The sequence below is a fragment of the Pogona vitticeps genome, chromosome 3, assembly GCF_051106095.1.
Source record: "Pogona vitticeps strain Pit_001003342236 chromosome 3, PviZW2.1, whole genome shotgun sequence".
Lineage (NCBI taxonomy): Eukaryota > Metazoa > Chordata > Lepidosauria > Squamata > Agamidae > Pogona > Pogona vitticeps.
Window position 1 is genome coordinate 33,410,390 of NC_135785.1, and position 23,854 is coordinate 33,434,243.

A 23,854-nucleotide genomic window follows, 5' to 3' on the forward strand; every position below is an offset into this window, starting at 1 on the left:
GTGGCTGCAGTCAGAGGAAATAAGGTTTGAAATTGGTGAAACTTGTTTCTGAGCAATTATGCATAGGATTGCCATATGAACAACATTTCTTGTAGGCAAACATCTTTAAAATGAGAGAGCTCTGAACAAATTCTATCTGATCCACAAGTTTGTAGAAAGTATTTTTTTTCTATTCCTCTCTATGGTTTTTGACAGCTACAGTATAAAGCTTCTGAACCAGAATCCAAGTGAGATAATGCAAATCTGCCTGACAGCCTTATTACAGGGTGTAGAATGCACATAGACCTGATCATAACACCCAATTCCGAATATGTTTGTGAGTTTTCTTTTAACTTATGTCTTCTGGACATCATCTAACATCTAATAGTAGAATGCTTCAACTGACTGATTTGAACACATTGCTTATTTCACCAACATTCAAAAAGTTTTAGTCACACATGTCACTGAGAGTTTAAACTGACCTTGTGTGTTCCACTGCAGTCTTTCCATGCTATGTGGGTCAAGACTAAAAATAAACTAGCTTTTTTGGTATGCTCATTCCTATTCCTACTGGAATCATTAAAGGTTTTCTTTGCTACTTTCAAGGAGAATTTTTCAAGAGGTGACACGTATGTATACTGTTTTACATAGTAACATAACACCACTTATTCCTCTCTTCCTCTTATAGCTTCTAGTTCTGTTGCTGGGGCTGTGGGCATGACCACCTCTGGTGAAAGTGAATCGGATGATTCTGAAATGGGAAGATTGCAAGGTACAAACAAGGAGTCATATTCTGTTACTCTTGTGGGCACTGTAATTAATAGTCTTTAGAAATGCTGCAAAAAGTTGAGAGCTGTCTGGGAGGCTTTTAATGCTTTGCCTTTATATTTTGAGGAGGACATTTAACAGTAATTTTCCAGGGCCACATTAAATACTCATCTATTACACTTTTTCCCCTGGTTAGGTTTTACAGCTGATAGCTTATCAACAGTTTTCAACCTTTTGTTATTATTATTCACTCAAGGTGAATAAATTGGAAGAAATCTGAAATGCTGTTATACAATTATTCTAGAGAGGAAGTAGAAAAGATGAAAGACAAGTTTAAATTCAAAGTATTAGATATTTTGATATGGAGTTTATAACAAATAGGCAAGATCTGAAGATTTGGAAATATGGAAAGAATAAAGAAAGAAGTAAGACAACTTAGAGAACTATAAAAGATTGGAACTATTCTGATTTGGCAGGATTGCACTTTGCAAAATGAAAATATTACTAAAAAAATTTTGTTTTATTTTTGATGATGCACCTTGTTTTCAGAACAGTAATTAAAAAAAATACAACGGATAGTAAATGTATTCTGTATGGGAGGGACGAAAGCTAAGATAAATAAAAAGATCTGGTATCTACCACAAAAAAGGGGGGACAGGGATTAATTAACAGATAATCGTAACATAAATAACTCAAAGAAAGAGATTATTATAAACGTGATAACAGGTGCTCAATTACTTATAGCAAGAAACTGGAAGAAGTGGATTTTTCAACCACATGAATGATATAATGAAATCTGGAATATTGTGATTAATGATAAACTGACATCTGAATTTAAGTTTAAAAAATGAGTGATAAAGATTAATAAATTTAATGAGATATGGGGTGACTTTATAAAAGCCATGTTGAATAAAGGAAAAGGACAAAAGTGAGGTCAAGAATATACGTATTTTTGGAAGGGATAAGTTTTTTTTAAAAAAGATGAAGGAAATATTGTAAAATATATCTATGTATTGTATTAATGGATGGTCCCTGGGGTGAGGAGTGCACTAGTGTTTTGTTTCGTTTTTTGGGGGGGTTTTTTGGTATGTAAACAAATTAAATTTAATAAAAAGTGAAGGTGAATAGGTTAGAAATGTTATTATCATTTCAGGAACTTTACATCTGTAGCTGAAAAATCAACTTTATTCTTAGGAAAGAAAGTTTTAAAGAAAATGTTTTACTTTTCCTATAGAACGTTAGATACTCAACTGTAAATGATAACCTCATTTAAGTTATTTATCTCCTAAGTGGCAGCAGTACATTCTTAAAGTATTTTCATGCATTCTTAAAGTATTTTCATGCATTCTTAAAGTATTTTCTTCAGAAGAACAGAGAGGATTTAAACCTTACTTGTTCCTAATGGATTTTTTCCCTTTGCTCAGCCTTTTACAAATTCCATTCTCCATCTGGGAAGAAAAGTAGATTTTTTTTGTTCTTTATATGGCTTAGCCAGGTGTTTATGTATCATTAGTTGAAATCATATGCATTTGGTATGTTACCATTAAAAAAAACTTGGGGACAGTTAGAAACAGAAATGTATTTTGGATATTGCTGCCATCTCTGTGGTTCTAGATTAGCCCAGATTATCAAAACTATCATAGGGAGTATTAATTTGGAGCTATTCAGATAAGTGTCCTAAATCCAGGTAAAGGTTCCCCTTGACATTTAGTCCAATCGTGTCCGACTCTAGGACGTGTGCTCATCCCCATCTCCAAGCTGTAGAGCCAGCGTTTATCCGAAGACAGTTTCCGTGGTCACGTGGCAACCGTGACTAGATACAGAACGTTGTTACCTTTCCACCGTGGTGGTACCTGTTTATCTACTCATATTTATATGCTTTCAAATTGCTAGGTTGGCAGGAGCTGGGACAAGTGACGCGAGCTCACTCCGTTGTGTGGATTTGACCTTACAACTGCTGGTCTACTGACTTGCAGCACAGAGACTTCTGCGGTTTAACCCGCAGCGTCACCACGTCCCTAAGTCTAGGTTCTGCTAAAAACTTCATATAGACTCCATGTTTGAGTTTTAATGAGCATTGTACTGCCTTTGCAAGTCACACATGACTTGCAACATAGGATTTACTCAGGCTTTCTGCTACGAAGTTTAAAAATAGCCTTATCTCAATTATGGTGCTATGTAACTATCTAATATACATAGCTTAACCTTTTTTCCCCTAATATCTAGCTCTGTTGGAAGCTAGAGGACTTCCTCCACATCTGTTTGGCCCTCTTGGTCCTCGAATGTCGCAACTTTTCCATCGGACAATTGGAAGTGGAGCTAGTAAGATAGTTTAAAATCTTTGTATTTCTCTTTTCCTGATTTCTTATTTTCTAGGTCTGCTTCTAAATATTAAATCCAGAGAACAATCAGATCTTGTACCAGTAATAGTGCAATACTGGCTTTGTTAAACTCATCCCTCAAGGTTGTAGACATGTTCCTAATTACTTAAACTTCAGTTTACAGCAATGTGCAGTAAACGTCAGTTTACAGCAATGTGCAGTAGTAAGATATACAATGAAAATTACCTTTTTATTTTTGAAATCTCTTTTTTTAGTCCTGACAAAGATTTTTTTCTGATTTATTTAAAATAGTTTCAGGACATTGTGTCTCTGCTTGCTGCAAACCTCTTTGACAAGGGTGATATAAACTTTCTAAGTAACTAAAATCTTAGTTAAATCTGAATACTTTCGAAGTTCTGTGCACACATTTTACTCTGATGTTTTTAAATATTGTATTTATATATCAGGCAAGCAAGCATATCAGGCAAAATCCGAAGAAACAAAAGACAAACATGTGGCACCTTTAAAGACTGTTATATTTTAATGTAAGCTTTCGTTAGTCTTTAAGGCGCCACATGTTTTTGTCTTTTTTGTTTTGTTTTGTTTCTTTGGATTTCACCTGATGTGCTTGCACAGAGACTAACATGGCTACCTCTTCTAAAACTACATATATTAGGCAAGTAATGCATGCTTTACATAGGTTCTGGCATATGGCTTAGCCAATTTAGATTTATTTTCAATAGTTTAATTAGTTTTCAAAATTAGTAGCCTACTATTCTTGAGCAGCATAGAGGCACAATGACTCACCTTTGCCTTTAACCTGGTTTGAATTTAGATATAAGAAGTGGATCCCCTCCCTTTATTTTAGCCTTGCATGCAGCTTTCTTTCTTATGCATGGTTGTTTCTCAGCATTTACACAATAAAGTATTCATTCTCCATAACACTCATAGAAGCTGTCTTTCTTTGAAGGGACTGATCTGCAGCTTCTGCAATTGCATGCCACAGATCACTCTGTGCCCACAGGTGGTCATGGTCCATGTTTTGCTAACAGATTTCTGGCTATTATTCATGGTACTTCACTCCAACAAACAATTAGGCTTAGCATGCTTATAACATGGACCTGGTTCTGCGTTAATGTTTTTGAAGTGTAGCACTGACTGCTTAATGTTCTTCTCTGGTATTTTCACAGAACAAGTACAGCACAATAAAGAGGCACCATAACCCTGTCCTATAGGTATATAACCATAGGTAGCATGCAATCACTCAGTGTAATGCCCTCTGGAGAAGCATCTGTCACTGGACACTTAATCAGCAAAATCTCAGTTATAGAACTGAGCAGTATGAGAAAGAGTGAAAAAGAAAATACGCATACAGTATGTGTTGAATACAAGCAGTTTTGGAACTTCATTTTGAATAATGATGTGGTATTGTGAAAGGGACCAGATGGTGTAAGATCACTCAGGTTCTGTTCAGGTTGAAGCAATTCTAAAACCTGTCACATTCCCTAAGAGTGACTATGTTTTTGCACCTGATGTTATTTCTTTTTCCTTCTTACTAGGATACAATCTGTATTCAGTATCTTTTGCATATTCTAGTGCATCTTAGTGGCTGACAGCCAGTGTGCTTGGCAACTGTGTTGCAACATTTACAAATGAATACAGATGTGTATATAAATGCAAGGTTATTGTTCCTTTTCATTCAACTTTCGGATGGGCAGCTAATGAAAATTTATTGTTTGTGCTTTGGTCAGCTTTGTAATCAAACATGTATATAGACATGAAATATTTCTGCTTCTAAATGCCCATATTTTTGTAGGTTCTAAAGCTCAACAACTTCTCCAGGGGCTCCAGGCTACTGATGAAAGCCAGCAGTTACAGTCTGTGATAGAAATGTGTCAGTTGTTGGTTATGGGGAATGAAGAAACATTGGGAGGATTTCCAGTAAAGAGTGTTGTACCAGCTCTGGTAAGAATCAGTAATCAAATATTTATTTGAGGTTTCTGTCCTTTCTCCTGCATTTCCATGAAAAAGTTAATGGTTCAACAGTTGTGTTGCCTCTAGATGGAGAAAGGTTTGTCCAGTTAGCTTGTGGGGTAATGTATTTCAAAAATGCTTTCCTGGTCATGCCTTGATGTGGTATAGGCATCTACAAATTAAGATAGAGAAACAAAGTGTCTCGTTGGCTCTTGTAGGCCTGACTGTGTTTCCCATACATAGGAACTCATTGTTGATGAGATATAGTATCAGGCTTTGAGGTACAGTGGTACCTCGCTAGACAACGACCCCGCTGTAGATGAATCTGCAGGATGGTGACTTTTTGCGATCACTATAGCAATTCGCAAAACAGTCGTTCTATGGGGAAACTCCGCTGGACATCGATTAAGTCCGTGCTTCGCGAACTGTTTGTTCTCAAGATGACTATTTTTCTGGCTCCGGAAAATGGCTGCCCTGTCTGTTCCGGACCCATGCTTCGCAGGGCAGCCATTTTAACAGCTGATCGGTGCTTGGAAAATGGCTTCCCCTATGAGCGATCTTCGCTGGATGACGAGGTAATTTCCCCATTGGAACACATTAAACGAGTTTCAATGCATTCCAGCGGGGAAAGGCTTTTTGCATGACGACGATTTCGCTTAACAGCGATTTTCCCGGAACAGATTATCGTCATCATGCAGGGCACCACTGTAATTTTTATTTGCTTAGAATGGAATTATCTAACCAGAAGTACAGTTGATTTATTTTCATCCCGTGTGTTTCAGGTATATGTGGTATGTTTTCAGTGTGCAAAATTCAATTGTATTATATAGTTGTATAATAGCATCAATAGGAGACTGTTTGCTTCTTGGCTGTTGCATGCCCCATAGTCCCCTAGTTAGTCAATGAGGAGGTCAGCTGGTCACACAGTTGATCACACAACTGCAATCCTAAATATTGTTAAACCTGCACCATGACTCATATTTTGCAGTAGGACTTTGGCCAGTATCTTTAATAACGTGCCTGTCAGGATTTGTGGGGGAAATGTTCTTATTTTTCTTATCATACATAATAGTTCTGTCACATCAGATAAGTTTTCAGTTTTGTTTCTTCTCGTTTAAATTAAAATAGGTTTATAATGTCACAGTGTACTTCATTTTTCCCTCTGCATAAGTGCCAGTTAAATTGAACTCCACAATCCTAAATGTCTAGTTACATCTTGACTTCATTGCTAAATCATTTTTATGTGCAGTTGATCATGAAGACAGCTTGGGAACTTCAACAACCAGTCTCGTATTACCTGCAGGAATACTTAATAAATTTTCCAAAGGTGCTACTGATAGTGTGCAAAACAGAGGGTGAAGTTTTCTAGGCTTTCAAGTCCTTAACCTGCTTGGATTGAGATACCCTAAGGCAGAACGGGCCATTTTTGGAGAGTGTCCATTCTTCACCCTGCACTCCCTCTGAACCAGATTATTTCTGGGAGTGGCTCCACCCCTGTGCCATCTACTCTCCAGCTAGTTTCACCTCTTTTCCCCTGTACAACAGAGAAGCAGGGTGCACAGCATTTTGATGGTCCAGACGAGACCCCGGTTTAAAACAGCCTACTGACACTTGAAAGTGCTGGCTGAGTGTGTAGCTTGATCAGTTCTATCTTTGCATTTCCTCGGCTGGGAAGAATTGCTGATAATCATTTGTGTGTGTTAACTTCAGTAAAGGAGGTATAGTTTTGTCTGAAGAAAAATAGCTGCTACTACTAGAAATAGGTTTTTTTTTTTTATTCTGTCAGTATCGTACTGAAATGCCTGCAAAATGAGGGAATTCTGTCATTCATGGTGTTAATCAACATTGGCTGAAACATTTTGAGAGAAAAGAAAAAAAATGTTAAGATGCAATTTCTTCAAATCCAGCATTTCTTGTTAACAGCATCTAGAACGATGAGGCACAGGAGGCATTAATATTGCTGCATGGTCTTTGCAGTCAAGCTACTTCACACTAAGAATTGGAGTCTCAAAATTTCTTAGTTTCATTAAATGTGGGATTTGGCCTCTATGGCTAAATGAATGTATATAAGAACAAAAGAAGATAGATGGTGACGCTTTACTGTAAATTGGAATCCTTTCATTGGCTACTATAAAAGCAATTTACTATCTCCTCATTTAAATTGTTTTTTACTGTTTTCATTCTAATTAGGAATTGGCACACAGTGGCCAGAATTATGTTGCTTAGTATAGTAAGTTGGATTAAAGTAGTCCCGTTGAATCATCAGAGATTTAGTGAGTCAACTCCTCCATTAGTTTCATTGATTCAAATGGGCCTACTCTAATTTTGACTTACTTCAGCATAGTAAATTGGAATTAGAATATGGCTCATTTGAATCAGTCGAACTCACTACACTAAACAGTAGGATTTTGGCCTAAAGTGTTCTATGAGAAATTGTGATGGACCCTTGTATGCACTTTATCAGAACAATACTGTCTTTGCATTCAGTATAGTGCTTCTATGGCAATTAAATCTAGCTGTCCGAAATGCCTCTTTGTTCTCCTTGTTCAAATGTCATATATGTTATTGCAGACTGTAGTATAACATAAAAATGGAAGTAGCTTTTAATTTCCCAGGCCTAAACTATTGAGGCACCATGATCTCTTCCCCAAAGGCTATTGGAGCAATAACATACTGTGGTTTCGGTAGTCCTCCTTTGATCAAGGTGTTTGTCATTTCTGTACTTCTTGTAGCATTTTCTGCTCAACTGAATGTAAAGCACAGTTTGGTAAATGAGACTTTGAGAATGAAGGCATTGTATGATAAGGCTCCAGTTATTTTGAAAGTGTGCACCACCAAATCGATGTGATAGAGCAGCCAATACAGATTGGAACAGATGCAGTGATGAATATGGAGGTGTAATCCTAAAAACTAAGGAAGTCTTTCTGCTCAATGGTGGAAGCTTCTCCCCATAAGCAGTTTGAGACAGAGTTGGGAAAGCACAACAGAGATGAGATTGCAATCCTTCCTTGTACAAATTGAGTCATAGCTTGCCAACTTAATTTGTCTTTATTAAGGCGGACTAGCCTTGTGGGATCTGGGTGGCAAGTTTTTACTGTTGTGAAACTAATAGTTGAAGTACTATTATGATCAAATTTATTGTGGTGGAGAGCTGGGCATCTGTCACCTGTACCCCATCTGTAATAAGTATCTCTGATGGTTTCTCGTAGTGTGTTCATGTGTACATTTCTCTGAATGACTAAAGGGAGGCAACAAATCATCTAACATCACTGTTTGACATTTTGTGCATTGAATGGGCAAAATTAGTGACACTCTGAATAGCCTATCAGGTTGCTATGTGTCATCCATGTAACTAAATAGTTAGATTCATAACCAGTTAAACAGGATAAGCAGGGCATATTTTCATCTGATTAGACTTCTAGGTTATATCCTGGATGCACCCTGTCACCTGGAGATAGAAAACAGAATCTATGTATACTTGAAAACTACAGTGGTGCCCCGCATAGCGAGGTTAATCCGTTCCGGATTAACCATCGCTATGGGGAAACATCGCTATACGGAACAAAAAAGCCCAAATGGGCCCAAAACTCACCATTATGCGATGTTCCTCCATAGCGCAGGCATTTTCGCGCCCTCAGGAAGTGAGGGCAGGGCGTGAAAATGCTGCATGCGGCCATTTTGGTGTTCCAGCGGCCATTTTGGAACCGCCGAACAGCTGATTTTAAAAAATGCTATGCGAAGATCGGTAAGCGAAACGCTTACCGATCGTCACAAAGCGAGTTTTTGCCTATCTAGGCATTGGTATGTGATCGCATTAGCAATCCCAAAAAACATCGCTATGCGAATTCGTTGTTAAACGGTGCGCTCGTTATGCGAGGCACCACTGTATTTGTGTTTGTAAATACTTAATACAAAATAATAATATCCAACTTGCTAGATGTTAAAACAGTTGTCTCATAGTAGGGTACGAAATTGCTAGAGGATAACTAAATCTGTTCTTGTATGTAGAGAAATGACCAGTGCTTTTATATTGTTTATAGATAACGTTGCTGCAGATGGAACACAACTTTGACATTGTAAGTGTTTTATATTTATTTTGTTAAATGTATATTCAGATAAATATGACAGCTAGTGTTATAGGTTCATTTACCCTTGATAATGTTGAAAGCTATCAATTGATAGCTACTGGTAAATGATGGCAGTGTGTTATGCTTTCTCCAGTATCAGATGGAGCATGCTTTTAAGTGAGGAATATGGATGGGTGAAGTCTGTATCCCAGTTTGCTGATGTGAGAAACAAGAAGTTGGACTAAATTGACCTCTGGTTTGTTTCAACAAGGCGCTTTAATTCTTATGTTTTCTTTGTAGATGAATCATGCTTGTCGGGCCTTAACCTATATGATGGAAGCACTTCCCAGATCATCTGCTGTTGTGGTAGACGCAATCCCTGTTTTTTTGGAAAAGGTAATACTGTTGTTTCTAACGTTATTGACCTAGAACTGGTCACAGTTGAAAATCATTTGAAGTGCTATCTTTTCTGTTTGGTGGCTCTACACTAGTAATAAAGTGACTATAGCTGTGATTTCAGTGGTAAGCTTTCACTAGTTTCTGTTGGGAGATAAATATATTTACCAAGTCTTCCAAATTTAAGCATTAGTCTCATTTAGCCATGTTTAAGAAATTGCTGCTCTCAATTTAAGAAGCAAAAAGACTATCAGTCATTTTGTAGAGGGACAGAAGCTTCATAAAGCAGCAAACCAATATATTTAAGAGGGTCTTCATCAGCTTATAAGCTAGTTAATAAACTTAGTGGGTTTTTTTTATTTAAAAGGCTTATAAATAGATACAAAATCAGTTTTGATGATTTTGAAGTACTGAGATGCAAAGACTACCTGGCATTAATTTGAGACTGTCTGATTTGGTATTTTGGTAACCATTTTGCTACTAGCATCTGTTCTCAAAGTTAATTGTGCTAAAACGTGATTCTTGCATTTATAACATGGGCCTCTCCCCCCCTTTGCTCTCCTGCCCATACTGTGTCTGCTGTGAAAAATAGTGATATTGTTGTCTCTGATCCTCTTTAAGTTCCCTATGCCTTACACTTATGTTTGGGATGGGTTGTACCTGTTTGAGTTATAGATAAAAGTGGTAATATGTTGTTGAGAAAGAGAGAGAGAGAGAGAGTGAATAACATATAGTCTTTAAATACTCTTATTATTCTTGGGATGAACTGTTAGTTTTTGTGAGCTGGGGTTGGCAGACTTCAGACTTTCTAGATCTCCTTTGTCTTTTTACTAGAACATTGCAGTCTCCCAGGAACAGAAAGAAGGGTATGAGAAGAGCAGCAGAGAATGTATCTTTAGAATAAAGAACAGGATGCCTTTGAGCAGATCCTCTACTCAGGGATTTGTTTTAAAACCAGAATATATAGTTGATTCACTGTGGATTTCAATGCGCTTGTTTAAATGTTCTCTTAAATTTGAAGGAAAACAAAAACAAACACAGAACTGAAAAAAACAGTATATGCTAGAAAGGGAAAGTAAACGGCTTAGTTGTACTTCTGGGAATTTTTTTCCATTTAACATGATTGAGGAGTTGGAATGCCATATTAATTGTGTATGTGGTAGGTAGGGTGAAGATTTGAAATAAAATCTCCTTACTTAGCAGTTTGCAAGACTAGAAAAATTAAAGTGTGAATATAAAATTAAGTAATACTGAAGTACACACATTTGGAAGTAACATTTGGAAACTGAACTTTTGAAAATGGTTGACAGTAGAGATAATTTTCTAATCTTGTTTCATGGTACTCTGAAAACAAACTAAGCAAATAACTTTAATTCTAGCTGCAAGTTATTCAGTGCATTGATGTGGCAGAGCAGGCACTGACTGCCTTGGAGATGTTATCACGCAGACATAGTAAAGCTATTCTACAAGCAGTAAGTATTTCTTCACATTTTACAAAAAGAGCATTTTTATCCTGATCATTAACTAGAATTACTCCCTAAAAGTTATGTGTCTTTCATGGTGATGTAAAACCTTCTTTTTGCTTGAGCTGTGTTTTTTTACCCTATTATAGGGAGGCTTGGCAGACTGTCTGCTGTATCTGGAATTTTTCAGCATAAATGCCCAGAGGAATGCACTAGCTATTGCTGCCAACTGCTGCCAGAGCATCACTCCTGATGAGTTTCACTTTGTTGCAGATTCCCTACCCTTGCTTACACAAAGGCTGACCCACCAGGTCAGTACCTGTTGAGAATTTGGCTGTTGTCTCATGTTTTGTGTTATTTGATTCTTTAGGGTGACTTGAATGTGCCTTGAAAATTTTTCATTTGCCCTTAATTATCATTAAGTTTATTGGAGGAGATGATAATGTAAAATGTAGGTAAAATGGAGCAGAGGTAGTCCTCGTTCCTTGGACTATGACTTCTGATTAGTACCAAAGCTTGGCTAAGTGCTTTTGATTCTCTCCCAGTACTGTCTGCTAGACTCCAGGATTGCAATTCTTCATGTGCCTGACATGCCAAATCCTGATTATTAAAACCTAATATTTATATTGATCCTTCACAGGACAAAAAATCAGTAGAAAGCACTTGCCTCTGTTTTGCACGCCTAGTGGACAACTTCCAGCATGAAGAGGTAACATCTGTTATCTTTCTATAATATAATGTTTAAAAGGTTCTGTTCAGATTAAAACATTAACATTTCCCCTTTTTGTTTCCCCTTTTTGAAAAAAGAATTTGCTTCAGCAGGTTGCCTCAAAGGATTTGCTCACAAATATTCAGCAGCTGCTTGTAGTGACTCCTCCAATTCTGAGCTCAGGGATGTTCATCATGGTGGTGCGCATGTTTTCCCTAATGTGTTCCAACTGTCCTACACTGGCAGTTCAACTTATGAAGCAAAGTAGGTATATCTCTGTGTAGTTTCTCTTGGCATTCTATGTATCACTTCCTAGCATCTGCAGGATTACCGGATTAAATGTCTGCAATTTGTTAATAAAGTGACAGCAGTGTGTATTCATGTGGACCTATATATGGTAGGAGGAACACAACTTACGTTGCCTTCATTTATTCTGATATTTATAGGGTACAATGCACTATGGCTCACAACAAGAAATAAAGCAATTTAAAATTTAATGATAAGCAATAAGATCATAAAGACACCATAAAAACAGTAATGAGGGTAAAAACATGTAAATATTATTCAGATTAAAAGCTTTCAGAAAACAAAAAGCTTTCAGGAAATACCAGGACTTTGTTGGGTGCATGAATGACAACAAGGTGGTATCGGGTGAGCTGCCCTGGAGAGTGTATGACACAGATGGGCATCAGCACTGAAAGGGCTCTCTGATCTGTAACCATCTGCCATTTCATTTGATGGATATACCTGGAGAAATGCCTGTGAAGGAGATCTCAAGATTCATGTAGATATATGTAGAGAGAGAAGTCATCCTTTCAGATCTTTGAGCCATGAATGGTGCTGCAGTTGGACACAGAATTGTACAGATGGGAAGATAGGCTAGCAGTTGCGTTGTATCGTGCATTCCTAATCTTTCCAGATACAGCCATAACTCTGAACAACAGCACTTTCAGGACTGGACATGTGCCATTTGTTCTGTGTGTATATGTGTGCTTGACTCCAAATCCAGTTCCGCCTGCAAGATCCACTCCTGAAGTGTGCTCACCTTGGGAAAGGCTTTATAGGCTAATCTCTAGGCTAACTACCTGTTAGAAAAGGATTGCCCAGTGCTTGCTGAGAATCTTGGGCATGTACTCTGAAAGGATTCAATGGTCTGTGGTGTTGCAAGCAGCTGAATGTTGAAAAGAATTCATAGGCTCATCTGATAATTTCCTTATACAGAATGGTGACCCAGAGTTTGAATCCAGTGGGTAATTTTGATTCAAGTAGGGCCATTGAATCAGTGGTATTTACATAACTCTTTACTCATTCAGCAGTTGATCCAGTATGTCTGCTTAGCTAGGAGTGGCAGCTGGTTTTAGTATGTATCTTGTTGATTCTTAAGTAATTCTGTAAAACATGAAATGAGTACCAGAATTTTTGATGTAGACTAAAATAGTGGGATGCTGCTGTAACCAGCTACTGTTCATATGTGTGCCAAATATTTCTCTGTTTCAGGTTCACGTCTCAGTTTTAAGAGTGAGCTTTGTGCATTGCCAGAGGCAGGAAAATAGAACAAAATTTTACCAATACATTGTTGTATTTACATTTAATAATATCTGAATTATTAATTCAGTCTATTTAGTTTATTTGGGATTCAAAGTGTGGTGTAGTGCAGTGGTTCTTAACCTTGGGTTACTGAGGTGTTTTTAGACTGCAACTCCCAGAAACCTTCACCACCAGCTGTACTGGCTGGGGTTTCTGGGAGTTGCAGTTCAAAAACACCTGAGTAACCCAAGGTTAAGAACCACTGGTGTAGTAGACAGAATGTTGGACTGGGACTCAGAAGACCTAGGTTCGAATCTCTGCTTGGAAACTCATTTGAGATGGAAGAGGGGAATAAAACCACTCTGTATATATCTCACATTGAAAGTCTTGTTAGAGTTGCTACAAGTCAGTTCTGACTTGTTCATACATATTTTTTTTCAATTTGGGGGGGGGATGTTCAAAATCCTGATCCTTGAGTTTCCTTGGTCTTCTGTTTGACTCAGTAAGCTGGTGCATAATTTGTTTTGCAAAATGTTGAAAGGCAAAATAAGCAACAATTGGCTTGGGAATGCAGGCCCCTCACTTGTTTCTTTGGCCACTGATGAACTTTTCTCTTGGAAAGGAATTTCCCCTCTAAAACAATATGTCCACTCCACACACACCTTGTTTCCAAAACAATTTCTGAATGTTTTGCCGCCAAGATGTAATCCCAGAAGTGGTCCACCCCAGTGTGCAGACACAAAGGCGTGAACTACAGAAGTGTGATGTGGAGGATGTTTCGTTCTTGTTCATATGAGATTTGACTACTTATCTGGCAAATTTCACCCCCCCCCCCCAATTATCTACACTGTTTGCAACCTTACCCAACAATATTCTAAGGATTTTGAGAGGGTGAGTTGAGTGCTGCCTTGCAGAAGCAGCCATTTGTGAGCCATTTCCTTTACTGTATTTGGAGCATGTTTTCATGAAGCCAAATGCTTTAAGAAGGTCCTGAGGTCTGTCTTATTTTATTGTATATACAAGCAGTTGCCAAAATCCATGCTTGCACCACATCTTCTGTTTCATTCCAAATGCACTAATTGCAGCTGCATGTGTTCCAAAAACGCAGCTTAGAGGTGACACACACACATGAATACACACACATGAAAAACAAAAACACATGAAAGAGGTGTGTTTTAGTTTTTTGTCTTCTTCAGCTTCCTAAAAAGAGCCCCTTAAACATGAATGAATTGTTGAAACAAAAGAGGAATACACAAACATTTTGTGGGGTTTTTTTGTATGTGTCCATCTTTTGTTTACTCTTTCTTTCACCTTTGCCTGTCAAATTGTCCAGGACGTTTTTCATACAAGTGTGTCACAAGGGCTGCTGTCAGCAGCCAGTCAGAACACCCAGGAGAGGGAAAGCAGGAATTTTGAACCTCTAAATGGCCCTGGATTTGTTAAAGCCCATTGAGAGTAGTGCTTGTCTTCAGTCTTTTCCCGGGAGAATCTTGAGTGCTAGTTAGCTGACTCCTGATGCCCTCCATCTTGTACTGTGCTGTGCTGCCTGTATCTGACTGCTGGACTCAGAAGAGACATCAGTGATAGTGGGGAGAGATTCTAGATTTTTTGGTTGGGGAGGGGCTTTGATTGTGTTTTTTTACATTATTTTTTGCTTGCTTTTCTTGGTTTTTAAGATGGGGGCTGTGTCATGTTTTTTTAGTGATTGATGATTTTAAAACTGTCATTTGGTTACTCTGTTATGTAATTATTCTTTTAAATATATACTGTATACTTTGGGGTGTTGATATTACTTTCTTAGGTCCTGTTACCTGCTTTTGGAGTATATATGTTGCCTTGCCTCTCAAAAACTACTCCAAGACCAGGTAACAGGACCTAAGAAAGTAGTTTTTAAGCATTCTTTTGGGCTTTTCGAATTTGATTCTCTGTTGTGTTTCATCTCTGCTTCTTTGGAAGAGTTGTTAAGGTTTCTTTAAGCTTTTTGAATGTGATTCTGTGTCGCCTCCCTTGCCCCTGCTTTTTTACCTAGTGTTTATGAGATCTTGAGGGCTTTTGGAGGAGTGCCAGACAGAACATGAATGGGGAAAAATGAAACAGAAAAACCGACAAAATGGTGGTCCCTTTCATGTTAACTAGAGATCACGAAAATGAAAGAGACACCACCTTGAAAGAACTTGGGGGGGGGGGACAAAGCTTTTGCGATACACATCCCTAATTCAGACATCTATGCCATTATCATCAATAAGACAATCACATGTGCATTTGAGTTTGGCTTGCTTTCAAACACTTGCTGTAGATACTTTGTTCCATGAATTGCATGCTGTTGGAAACACTCTGTTTCAAGAGGCATTATTGAGAGCACTTACTACAGAACACTACAGAATAACATTTTGATTTTGTCTTTTTTTATATCTAAAGATATAGCAGAAACTCTTCACTTCCTCCTTTGTGGAGCTTCAAATGGAGGTTGTCAAGAACAAATAGACCTTGTTCCAAGAAGTCCTCAAGAACTCTATGAGCTTACTTCACTTATCTGGTAAGTTAAATGTGACTTCCCCTTCAGATTTTGTGTGGGATCTCAGTTCATAAAACGCTGAAATGTGGTTTGTTAGCTTTACTCAGGTTTACTATTTAAAATTGTTTTCTTCTTCCCCAGTGAATTGATGCCATGCCTACCTAAAGAAGGAATTTTTGCTGTTGACACTATGCTAAAGAAAGGAAACACACAGAACACAGATGGTGCAATATGGCAGTGGCGAGATGATAGAGGTCTCTGGCATCCCTATAACAGAATTGATAGCCGGATAATTGAGGTATTTGGCTCTCGCAACTTCACCTTGTATAAAGAATTTTAGATATTGCTTATTCGCTGCTGTCACTAATGTCTCCGCTTAGGAACAGGTACTAAATATACTTAACTATGAGTTGCAAGCATCTGTTTGGGGCAAGCACTAGACAAATACTGATACTTAAGTAAAAATGGATCTGAGCAATACACTGATTAAAGTATTGTATGTGCTGAATCTGTGTTGGTCATGTGAAAATGACAACATTTATAAAGGTTAAGAGCATCAAAAAGTAAATTTTCAAATAGGCTAAAAACAATTCAATTCTAAAAGTATTTTTGTGACATGGCCAACTTGTTTTTTGTCCATGACATTTCTCTGCATAGATTTAGTGTGTATGTAAGAGTGAATGATTTTCTTAGAAAACAAATGTCTTCATTATTCTGTCAACATCGTTTGATGTTGTTTTAATCAGGTTTGATGTGCCTTGTACAGCATACTCTTATTTATGCAGATTCAAAACATTCATCAAAGTGTAGAGAGAAGAGGTAATCCCAAAGCAATCAGTGCCTGTTTCTAAACTTTCATATTTGGTCTCAGGCAGCTCATCAGGTTGGTGAAGATGAAATAAGTCTGTCCACGTTGGGGCGTGTTTATACAATTGACTTTAACTCTATGCAGCAGATCAATGAGGATACTGGAACAGCACGTGCCATTCAGAGAAAGCCTAATCCTCTAGCCAATACCAACACTAGTAAGTGCTGTTTCTGAAATATTTCTTAGAATTTGTTTTTTGTTTTTTGTTTGTCTTTAAAGGGTGCTTATTATGTATAGTCTTGTACTTCAGATGCCCTTTCTACCCTATTTGGGGAAGGTGAGAGGGAACAATTCTGACTGAACTGCAACTTCATTGCTGTAGCTCAGTTGCCGTCTCACACACCCTCTTTCTTTAAATCTAATCTGCTTTCTTTTGTATTCTCTGTAGACTGAAAACACAGGGAATTACTTTGTGTACTCATGCGTACATGTGCACGTCTATCTATATGAGTTCATGAATATAAAGTTGTACTCAGCCAGTTGCTTTAATATAGTGTTGGGTCTTAGTTGCCCTTAAGTACAAACAAAAACAGCTGAACAAGTTATTAGTGATTTAGTTCACATTGAATGAGTGGGACTTCAGTTTGGCTGACTTGGTTTAACTCCAACCCATAGTTTTTTATCAAGCCCCTCTATGACCTAATTGTTTAATTGTAAGTGTGTACCATGTGATACACTTTGACTATGCATTCTGGCCTCTGGAATAGATATATTTCTCATATTTGAGATGGAGTATTAAAATATAATGTGGCCAGTACTAATCTGGTAGAATCCCACTCACTTTTAACAGCATCAAAATGGTGCACTTCAAAGTGTAGAATTCATCACCTGATGCAAGGGGAAAAACCTGCCCATGTTTAAGTTTATTGTGAAGTAGAGGAACAGAGTTCTACAGGAAGTTGGAAAGGCTGTCAATCCTTGCACAGTTAAATAAGTATCATAGAAAAAGGCTAGTGCTTACAGTATTTTCTTCAAAGTGTCTGTCTAAGAATAATCACTGAAAAAGCTTTCTAATAAAGTACTGTGAATACATTCTTATACATTCACTTAAACCTGAAAACGTTGAATGCATATGTAAAGGAAAAGGGAGGAATACTAGGAAGAGTGAAAAGCAACAAGAAAGGAGCGAGATCTGACTTGGGATAGATTAATTTGGTAAAAGAAATCATGGCCTTCAGTTTGTAAGACCTGAGCAGAACTTTTAATGGAATGACCTTTTTGAGGTCATTAATTCATAAGGTTGCCACAATGAGAAGTGACTGGATGGTGTATATCTTACTTTGGTAAATATCTGATTTTGCAAACAGACTATTTATTTTGAACGTTACATGTAAAAATCCAGTGCTGCTTTGAATAGTGTTTCAATTTCTATGCTGCTACTATAGTTTGATTTAATAGCTTTTATTCTTTATAATTTTGTTATTGTTTGTGTTATTTTTCTTTATTAAACTCTCCAGAGGGCTATAAGTGTGAAAAGAGTGTAAAAATATCTTTAGTAGAGAAATTTTCCTTGGTATTCAACAATGAACATATTCTGCTATAGGTGGACATCCAGAATCAAAGAAGGATGATGCTCGAGCACAGTTAATGAAAGAAGACCCAGAACTAGCTAAATCTTTCATTAAAACTTTATTTGGTGTTCTCTATGAAGTGTACAGTTCTTCAGCTGGTCCAGCTGTTAGACACAAGTGCCTTAGAGCAATTCTTAGGATAATTTATTTTGCTGATGCTGAACTTCTGAAGGATGTGCTGAAGAATCACGCAGTATCGAGGTAATTATTGTGCACACTTCCATGAAAAACCTATCCTGAGTGATGTTGGGAATGGGTCTGATTTATAACCAGCAATTCATTTGGTTAAAACCCAATTTTCAAATTGCATGCTACTTAAATCTGATTATTATTTTTGTGTTTGGCAAGTATAGATGTGTTTTCTTTAAAAATGCAAGATCCTGATATGACGCATGTCCATTGTATTCTCTCAATGAATAGTGTTCATTTTAATTTTGTGTGTCTGGGGGGCAATATCTACATATAGAGATGGATACAGAATTCCTTCTTGAAAGATACTAGGATTTCCTCCAGAACTTGGGAAAGTTACCTTTGTTAGACTATAACTCTCAGAATCCACCAGTCAACGTGGCTGTCTTTTCCAAGCTGTAGATTGCTTCTTCACCCTGGGAAAAACTGAAGAGTGACAAGGGTATTGAATGCCAAACTTCTTCAAAAGAACATTTTTTTCCAAGCAACCCACTCTGTAGCTTCCACGGAGTTGCCACTCCTAGTAATGTTTTAGGAAAATATATTTTAAGTCTTTTTTTGAGGGGGGGTCTGTCTATGGTCAGAAGCTTAGGGTACTCTCCTATAATGTATGAAACAGACATGTATCAGCGATCTATGTCTTCTTCATTGTGCTCTCTGTGAATCACATATTGGGTTTATACTGTGCCTATGCAGTTGTCTCTGGAAACTTCTAGAGCTTAAGGACACCAAAGAACTCCACTCACTCACATCATTAGGCATGCTCCATCATGATCTTTTGTCAGTTCCTTCTTTACCACCGCTGAGGCAGCACATTGAGGGAGCTTCTGAAGCTTTTTCTTATTTCTTCAACAAAACTCCTGTTTACCTGTATATATTCTTCTCTTCTTTCCCTTGTTTCTTTTGTAATTCATCTTAAAAATATGTTTTAAAAATATTTAACAGACAATTGAGACTGAAGTTGGAGAAGTCCCTTAAGCAGTGAACCCTACAGCAGAATGAGCAACAATTTTCACCCTTAGGAGTTTTGGTGTGTAAGACTCCCTCTAAGACATTCCTTGTGGAAGCCTTTTAACAAATTGAATCTGTTTCCGATGCTAATGTCCTATCTTTACTGCTACCGAGTACACATTGTCTGGAGGGGCGGGGTAAAAATCAAATAAATAAAGAAATAAAGAAATAAATAAATAAATACCTACCTACCTACCTACCTACCTACCTACCTACCTACCTACCTACCTACCTACCTACCTACCTACCTACCTACCTACCTACCTAGGAACCAGCAACCCTCCCTCACTGGATCCCATTCCATGTGGTTAGCTCCCTTGGGAGGAGGATCACTGGCTACCTCAGAGTTCTCCTCATCTCCATGATTCCTCTATATTTGACTACACCAGGACCTATAAGGACCTGGAGCTGAGCTGCTCACCTCAGTATAGGGAGCTTTCTGATAGATTGTAGTCTGTTTCGACTGCTAGATCTCAGTCACCATCAGGTCATGGTTATGAGAGCAAGTTCCATTGGCACCTGAGGGGTACAACCAAATCTTCATTGGTGGTGACCTACTAGAAGGGAGGTTTCTTTCATATTTCTTGTTAATGCCCCCCCCTTGTTTCTTTAAACAACTGACTGGCCTTATTCCATGCCGCACCTTAATGGTAAGATGGCTCAACAATATTCCCACAGAGCCCATCATGAATTAGACTAGTAATAATGAGAACTGAAGCACAAGGCTTGGAGACTTCTGCAGGGTGTGACCAGTGAAACCTGACTAATCACCTTTAAACTGCCCTTCCCTTCCCTTAGACTTGCCTCAAGCCATAAGAGCCAAGCAGTTTTTGAGTTGAAACATAAAAGTAAGTTCCTTCCTTCCTTCCTTCCTTCCTTCCTTCCTTCCTTCCTTCCTTCCTTTATGTATGTACTGTATGTATGTATGTATGTATGTATGTATGTATGTATGTATGTATGTATGTATGTATGTATGTATGTATTTATTTATTTATTTATTTATTTATTTATTTATTTATTTATTTATTTATTTATTTATTTATTTAACTTATATGCTGTCCACTCTACCCAAAGGTCTCTGGGCGGCTTACAACAATTAAAATTCAATTAAAATACAATAAAAGATAAAATGATTAAAATACGATTAAAATTGCCATCAGGACCCACAGTTGATGTTATTTCAATTAAAAGCCTTCTGGAACAGGAAGGTTTTGACCTGGCGCCGAAATGTCATCAACGTCGGCGCCAGATGAATTACAGTCATAGTCTGCGGGCATTTCATAGTCTGGGGGCAGCTGCCGAAAAGGCCCTTTGTCTACAAGCCATCTGTAGCGAGCCACTCTGACGCCTCTGTCAACTCAGGCCTCCCAGAGTGCTCACTACTCTTCTTCTACTGCTGCCACCAACGTTTATTCAGTAATCAAAAAGAACAAGTGTTTCTTTCAAACACAACGTTGTTTATTGATTTAACAAAATAAAAAGAATGAATCACAGGTAGTAAATCAGGTTGTAAATCAAGTTTCTCATTTAATGTACCTCACACAGACTTTTCCCTCACTGACTATCTCTCACAAATCTATCTCACTCTCTCAACTAATTTCTCTCATCTCTCCAAACTCTCACACATCACACACACCTTATATAATTCAGCTCCTCCCCCTTCTGCATCACCCTCCGTCCTCTCATTGGCTGAGGTTCCCCTGCCCAGCTGTGACAGACAGGTGAGAGCAGAGCTGTATGCCACACCATCCCTCTTACCTCCTTGAGGGATGGCTCTTTCAAAAGGGCCCCTTGGCTAGATCTTAACTGCCAGGTAGGCTCATATGGAAGGAGATGGTCCTTCAGGTATCCAGGGCCCAAGCCGTTTAGGGCTTTATATGTCAAAACAAGCACTTTGAATTGGTCCCGGCAGCAACTGGTAACCAATGTAACTTAAACAGAATCGGCTTGGTGTGTTCTCTAGTGGCCCCACCACTCACCAGCCGCGCAGCTCGATTCTGCACAACACTTAAAAGGCACATTCTTAAGGTTAAAGTTACATGCATTATTAGTGTCAACTTTCCCCTGCCAGAACTAGCTCTCCCTGATACAAAGTATGTACATTATATTCAACAGCTCACTGGAAAACCCAAACTCTTATCCTTAGATAGAATCTAACTCCTCTTGTTAACTCTCTGTTAACTCTCCAAACCTTCCTTGGTTAACTGTCCCTCTGTCCTTTCCAGCTCTGGTTTATCTCCTGTTGGCTCCTCAGGATTGGTTCTTCTTTCTGACTTCTTCCAGCCAATCTCTTTCTTTTTGTTGTTGCTGGGTGGAATAGGTGAGGGTTCCTTCAGATATATCTCCACCACCATTCTTTGCTCAATCGAGAACTCTTTCACAGTTCTCCACAGTGAGCAAAGAACCATATTTCATACATAGTTCTTTAATATTTTACACATTTAACATACTTTAACATTTAAGTATTACATTTTTGTAATTATACTTGCCTAAACATATTAGTGTGTCAAACACAATTAAATAGAAGAGAAGAGAAGACTCCCTGGAAAAGACCCTGATGTTAGGAAAGTGTGATGGCAAGAGGAAAAGGGGACAACAGAGGATGAGATGGTTGGACAGTGTCATTGAAGTGACCAACATGAGTTTGGCCCAGCTTTGGGAGGCAGTGGAAGACAGGTGAGCCTGGCGTGCTCTGGTCCATGGGGCCATGAAGAGTCGGACACAACTAAACGACTAACAACAACAACAATCCCGACATTTGATTTCCTATTCCTAAGTGGTCACTTTCAGTAATTTTGAGTCAACTGTGTCTGATTTTCATTTTCTAGCTTCCAAGACTACTTTTCTTGTAGCCATTACATTGATCAGCAGAACAAGTGAATTGTGTGCAATACACTGTGATGCACTCACTGTTCCTGCAGTTTTTCAGGGACAAGATTCTGTTGTAGCTGAACATGTCATTTCTGCCCCAGGTGATGTTGAATTTTCATGTGAACCAGCTGTTAATCCTTCCTGCCCTGTTCCTGTTACCTGTGTTAGTACTCAAAAGGGCCCCATACTTGTTGGATGCCAGGCTTTGGCATTTTATGTTTCCAGGACCAGACATTTCTGACATACCAGTAAGCTATTTATATGCTGCCAAGGGCCCAGGCAGGGGCAGCTTGTGTCACCTCAGCAGTTGTCCAATGAATTTTGGGCACCACTACATTTGCTTACCAATTAGCAAAGAGGCTACTGCTGAACGCTCTTTGTAGTCACTCTACAAGGGCAGTTGCAGCCTCCATGGCTTTTCTGGGTGGTACTCATCTACCATACAGTTGTAGAGCTGCTATGTGGTCACAGTCCCTCACCGTCATGAAGCATTATTGACTTGATGTCCAGGCTAGGCTGGATGCCTCCTTTGGAAGAGCTATTTTCTCCTATTTCATGGTGTTACTCCTCTCCTGCCAGTAAGTTAGCTTGTTAGTCATCATATGTGTGATTCACAGAGACCACAATGAAGAAAGACAGATTGCCTACCTGTAGTTCTTCATCTTTGAATTCATACATACTCTCCTGCCTGCCTTCTGTCCATCTTGCTCAGCAGCGGACTGAGAGGGAGGGGGTCAAAAGGGGGATCACAATGGAGCATGACTATTGGAAAGAGAGGATAGTTTTTGGTGTCACTAAGCTCTAGACAGAGGTCCCCAACCCCCGGTTTGCAGCCCGGTGCCGGTCTGTGGCCTGAGCTGAACCAGGTTGCAGAGACAGACCTCTCCTCCATCCCCCTGCACAGTCCTCCCCCCGCACAGCCTGTTTGTGCCTGCACCCATGTGAGAGCTCCCCTACCCATTTGTGCATGCGCACGAGTGCCCTGAGCGCTGTGCTGCCCTTTGCACACATGCACAAGCACGCATGTGCCTCCATGAGCACCCCTGCTCTTTGCTGATGCACACGAGAGAGCACTCCTTTGTGCATATACACGAGTGCAGGGGCGTGCCCAGCTGGTCCGTGGGGCTAAGAAGCCTGGGGACCGCTGCTCTAGAAGACACCGGAGATGGCTGTACAGGTGCAGTGTAAATCCAGTGTGTGAATTCACAATGATCACTCCAAGAAAACTACAGTTACAAGTAAGAAATCTGTCCTTCTATCCATTTTTGCGCTGTTCCCCAAAATCCTGTCATTTGTGTGTCCAGAATATATATGAAAATAACCATAATCTTGCTAAACAAAGTTTGTAAGAATGTCCTAATATTTTTCTGTTACAGTCATATTGCCTCTATGTTGTCAAGTCAAGACCTGAAGATAGTTGTTGGAGCCCTTCAAATGGCAGAGATCTTAATGCAAAAGTTACCTGATATTTTTAGTGTTTACTTTAGGAGAGAAGGTAACGATGATTCTGTTTGATTCTGACCTTGCACATCATATATAAGTGATACAATTGATTCACTGGAATACTTACTGAGGGATATAGGGAAGGAACAGTGTGAGATACAAAGTTTCTGAAAATTTCTTTC

General features: G+C 38.7%; 1 protein-coding gene across 2 annotated transcripts in view; it reads left to right on the top strand.

Moving 5' to 3' along the window:
- Positions 1-23,854, top strand: part of TRIP12 (thyroid hormone receptor interactor 12) — a 120,507-nt gene that overhangs the window by 60,624 nt on the left and 36,029 nt on the right. For both annotated transcript variants that reach the window (XM_072996016.2, XM_020792609.3), the window contains exons 7-20: positions 668-751; positions 2,974-3,069; positions 4,885-5,033; positions 9,083-9,118; positions 9,410-9,505; positions 10,885-10,977; positions 11,118-11,279; positions 11,609-11,677; positions 11,776-11,941; positions 15,623-15,740; positions 15,861-16,017; positions 16,591-16,744; positions 18,131-18,359; positions 23,606-23,724. In XM_072996016.2, the coding sequence (XP_072852117.1) occupies positions 668-751; positions 2,974-3,069; positions 4,885-5,033; positions 9,083-9,118; positions 9,410-9,505; positions 10,885-10,977; positions 11,118-11,279; positions 11,609-11,677; positions 11,776-11,941; positions 15,623-15,740; positions 15,861-16,017; positions 16,591-16,744; positions 18,131-18,359; positions 23,606-23,724 (1,728 nt within the window). The remainder of the gene's footprint in view (positions 1-667; positions 752-2,973; positions 3,070-4,884; positions 5,034-9,082; positions 9,119-9,409; positions 9,506-10,884; positions 10,978-11,117; positions 11,280-11,608; positions 11,678-11,775; positions 11,942-15,622; positions 15,741-15,860; positions 16,018-16,590; positions 16,745-18,130; positions 18,360-23,605; positions 23,725-23,854) is intronic.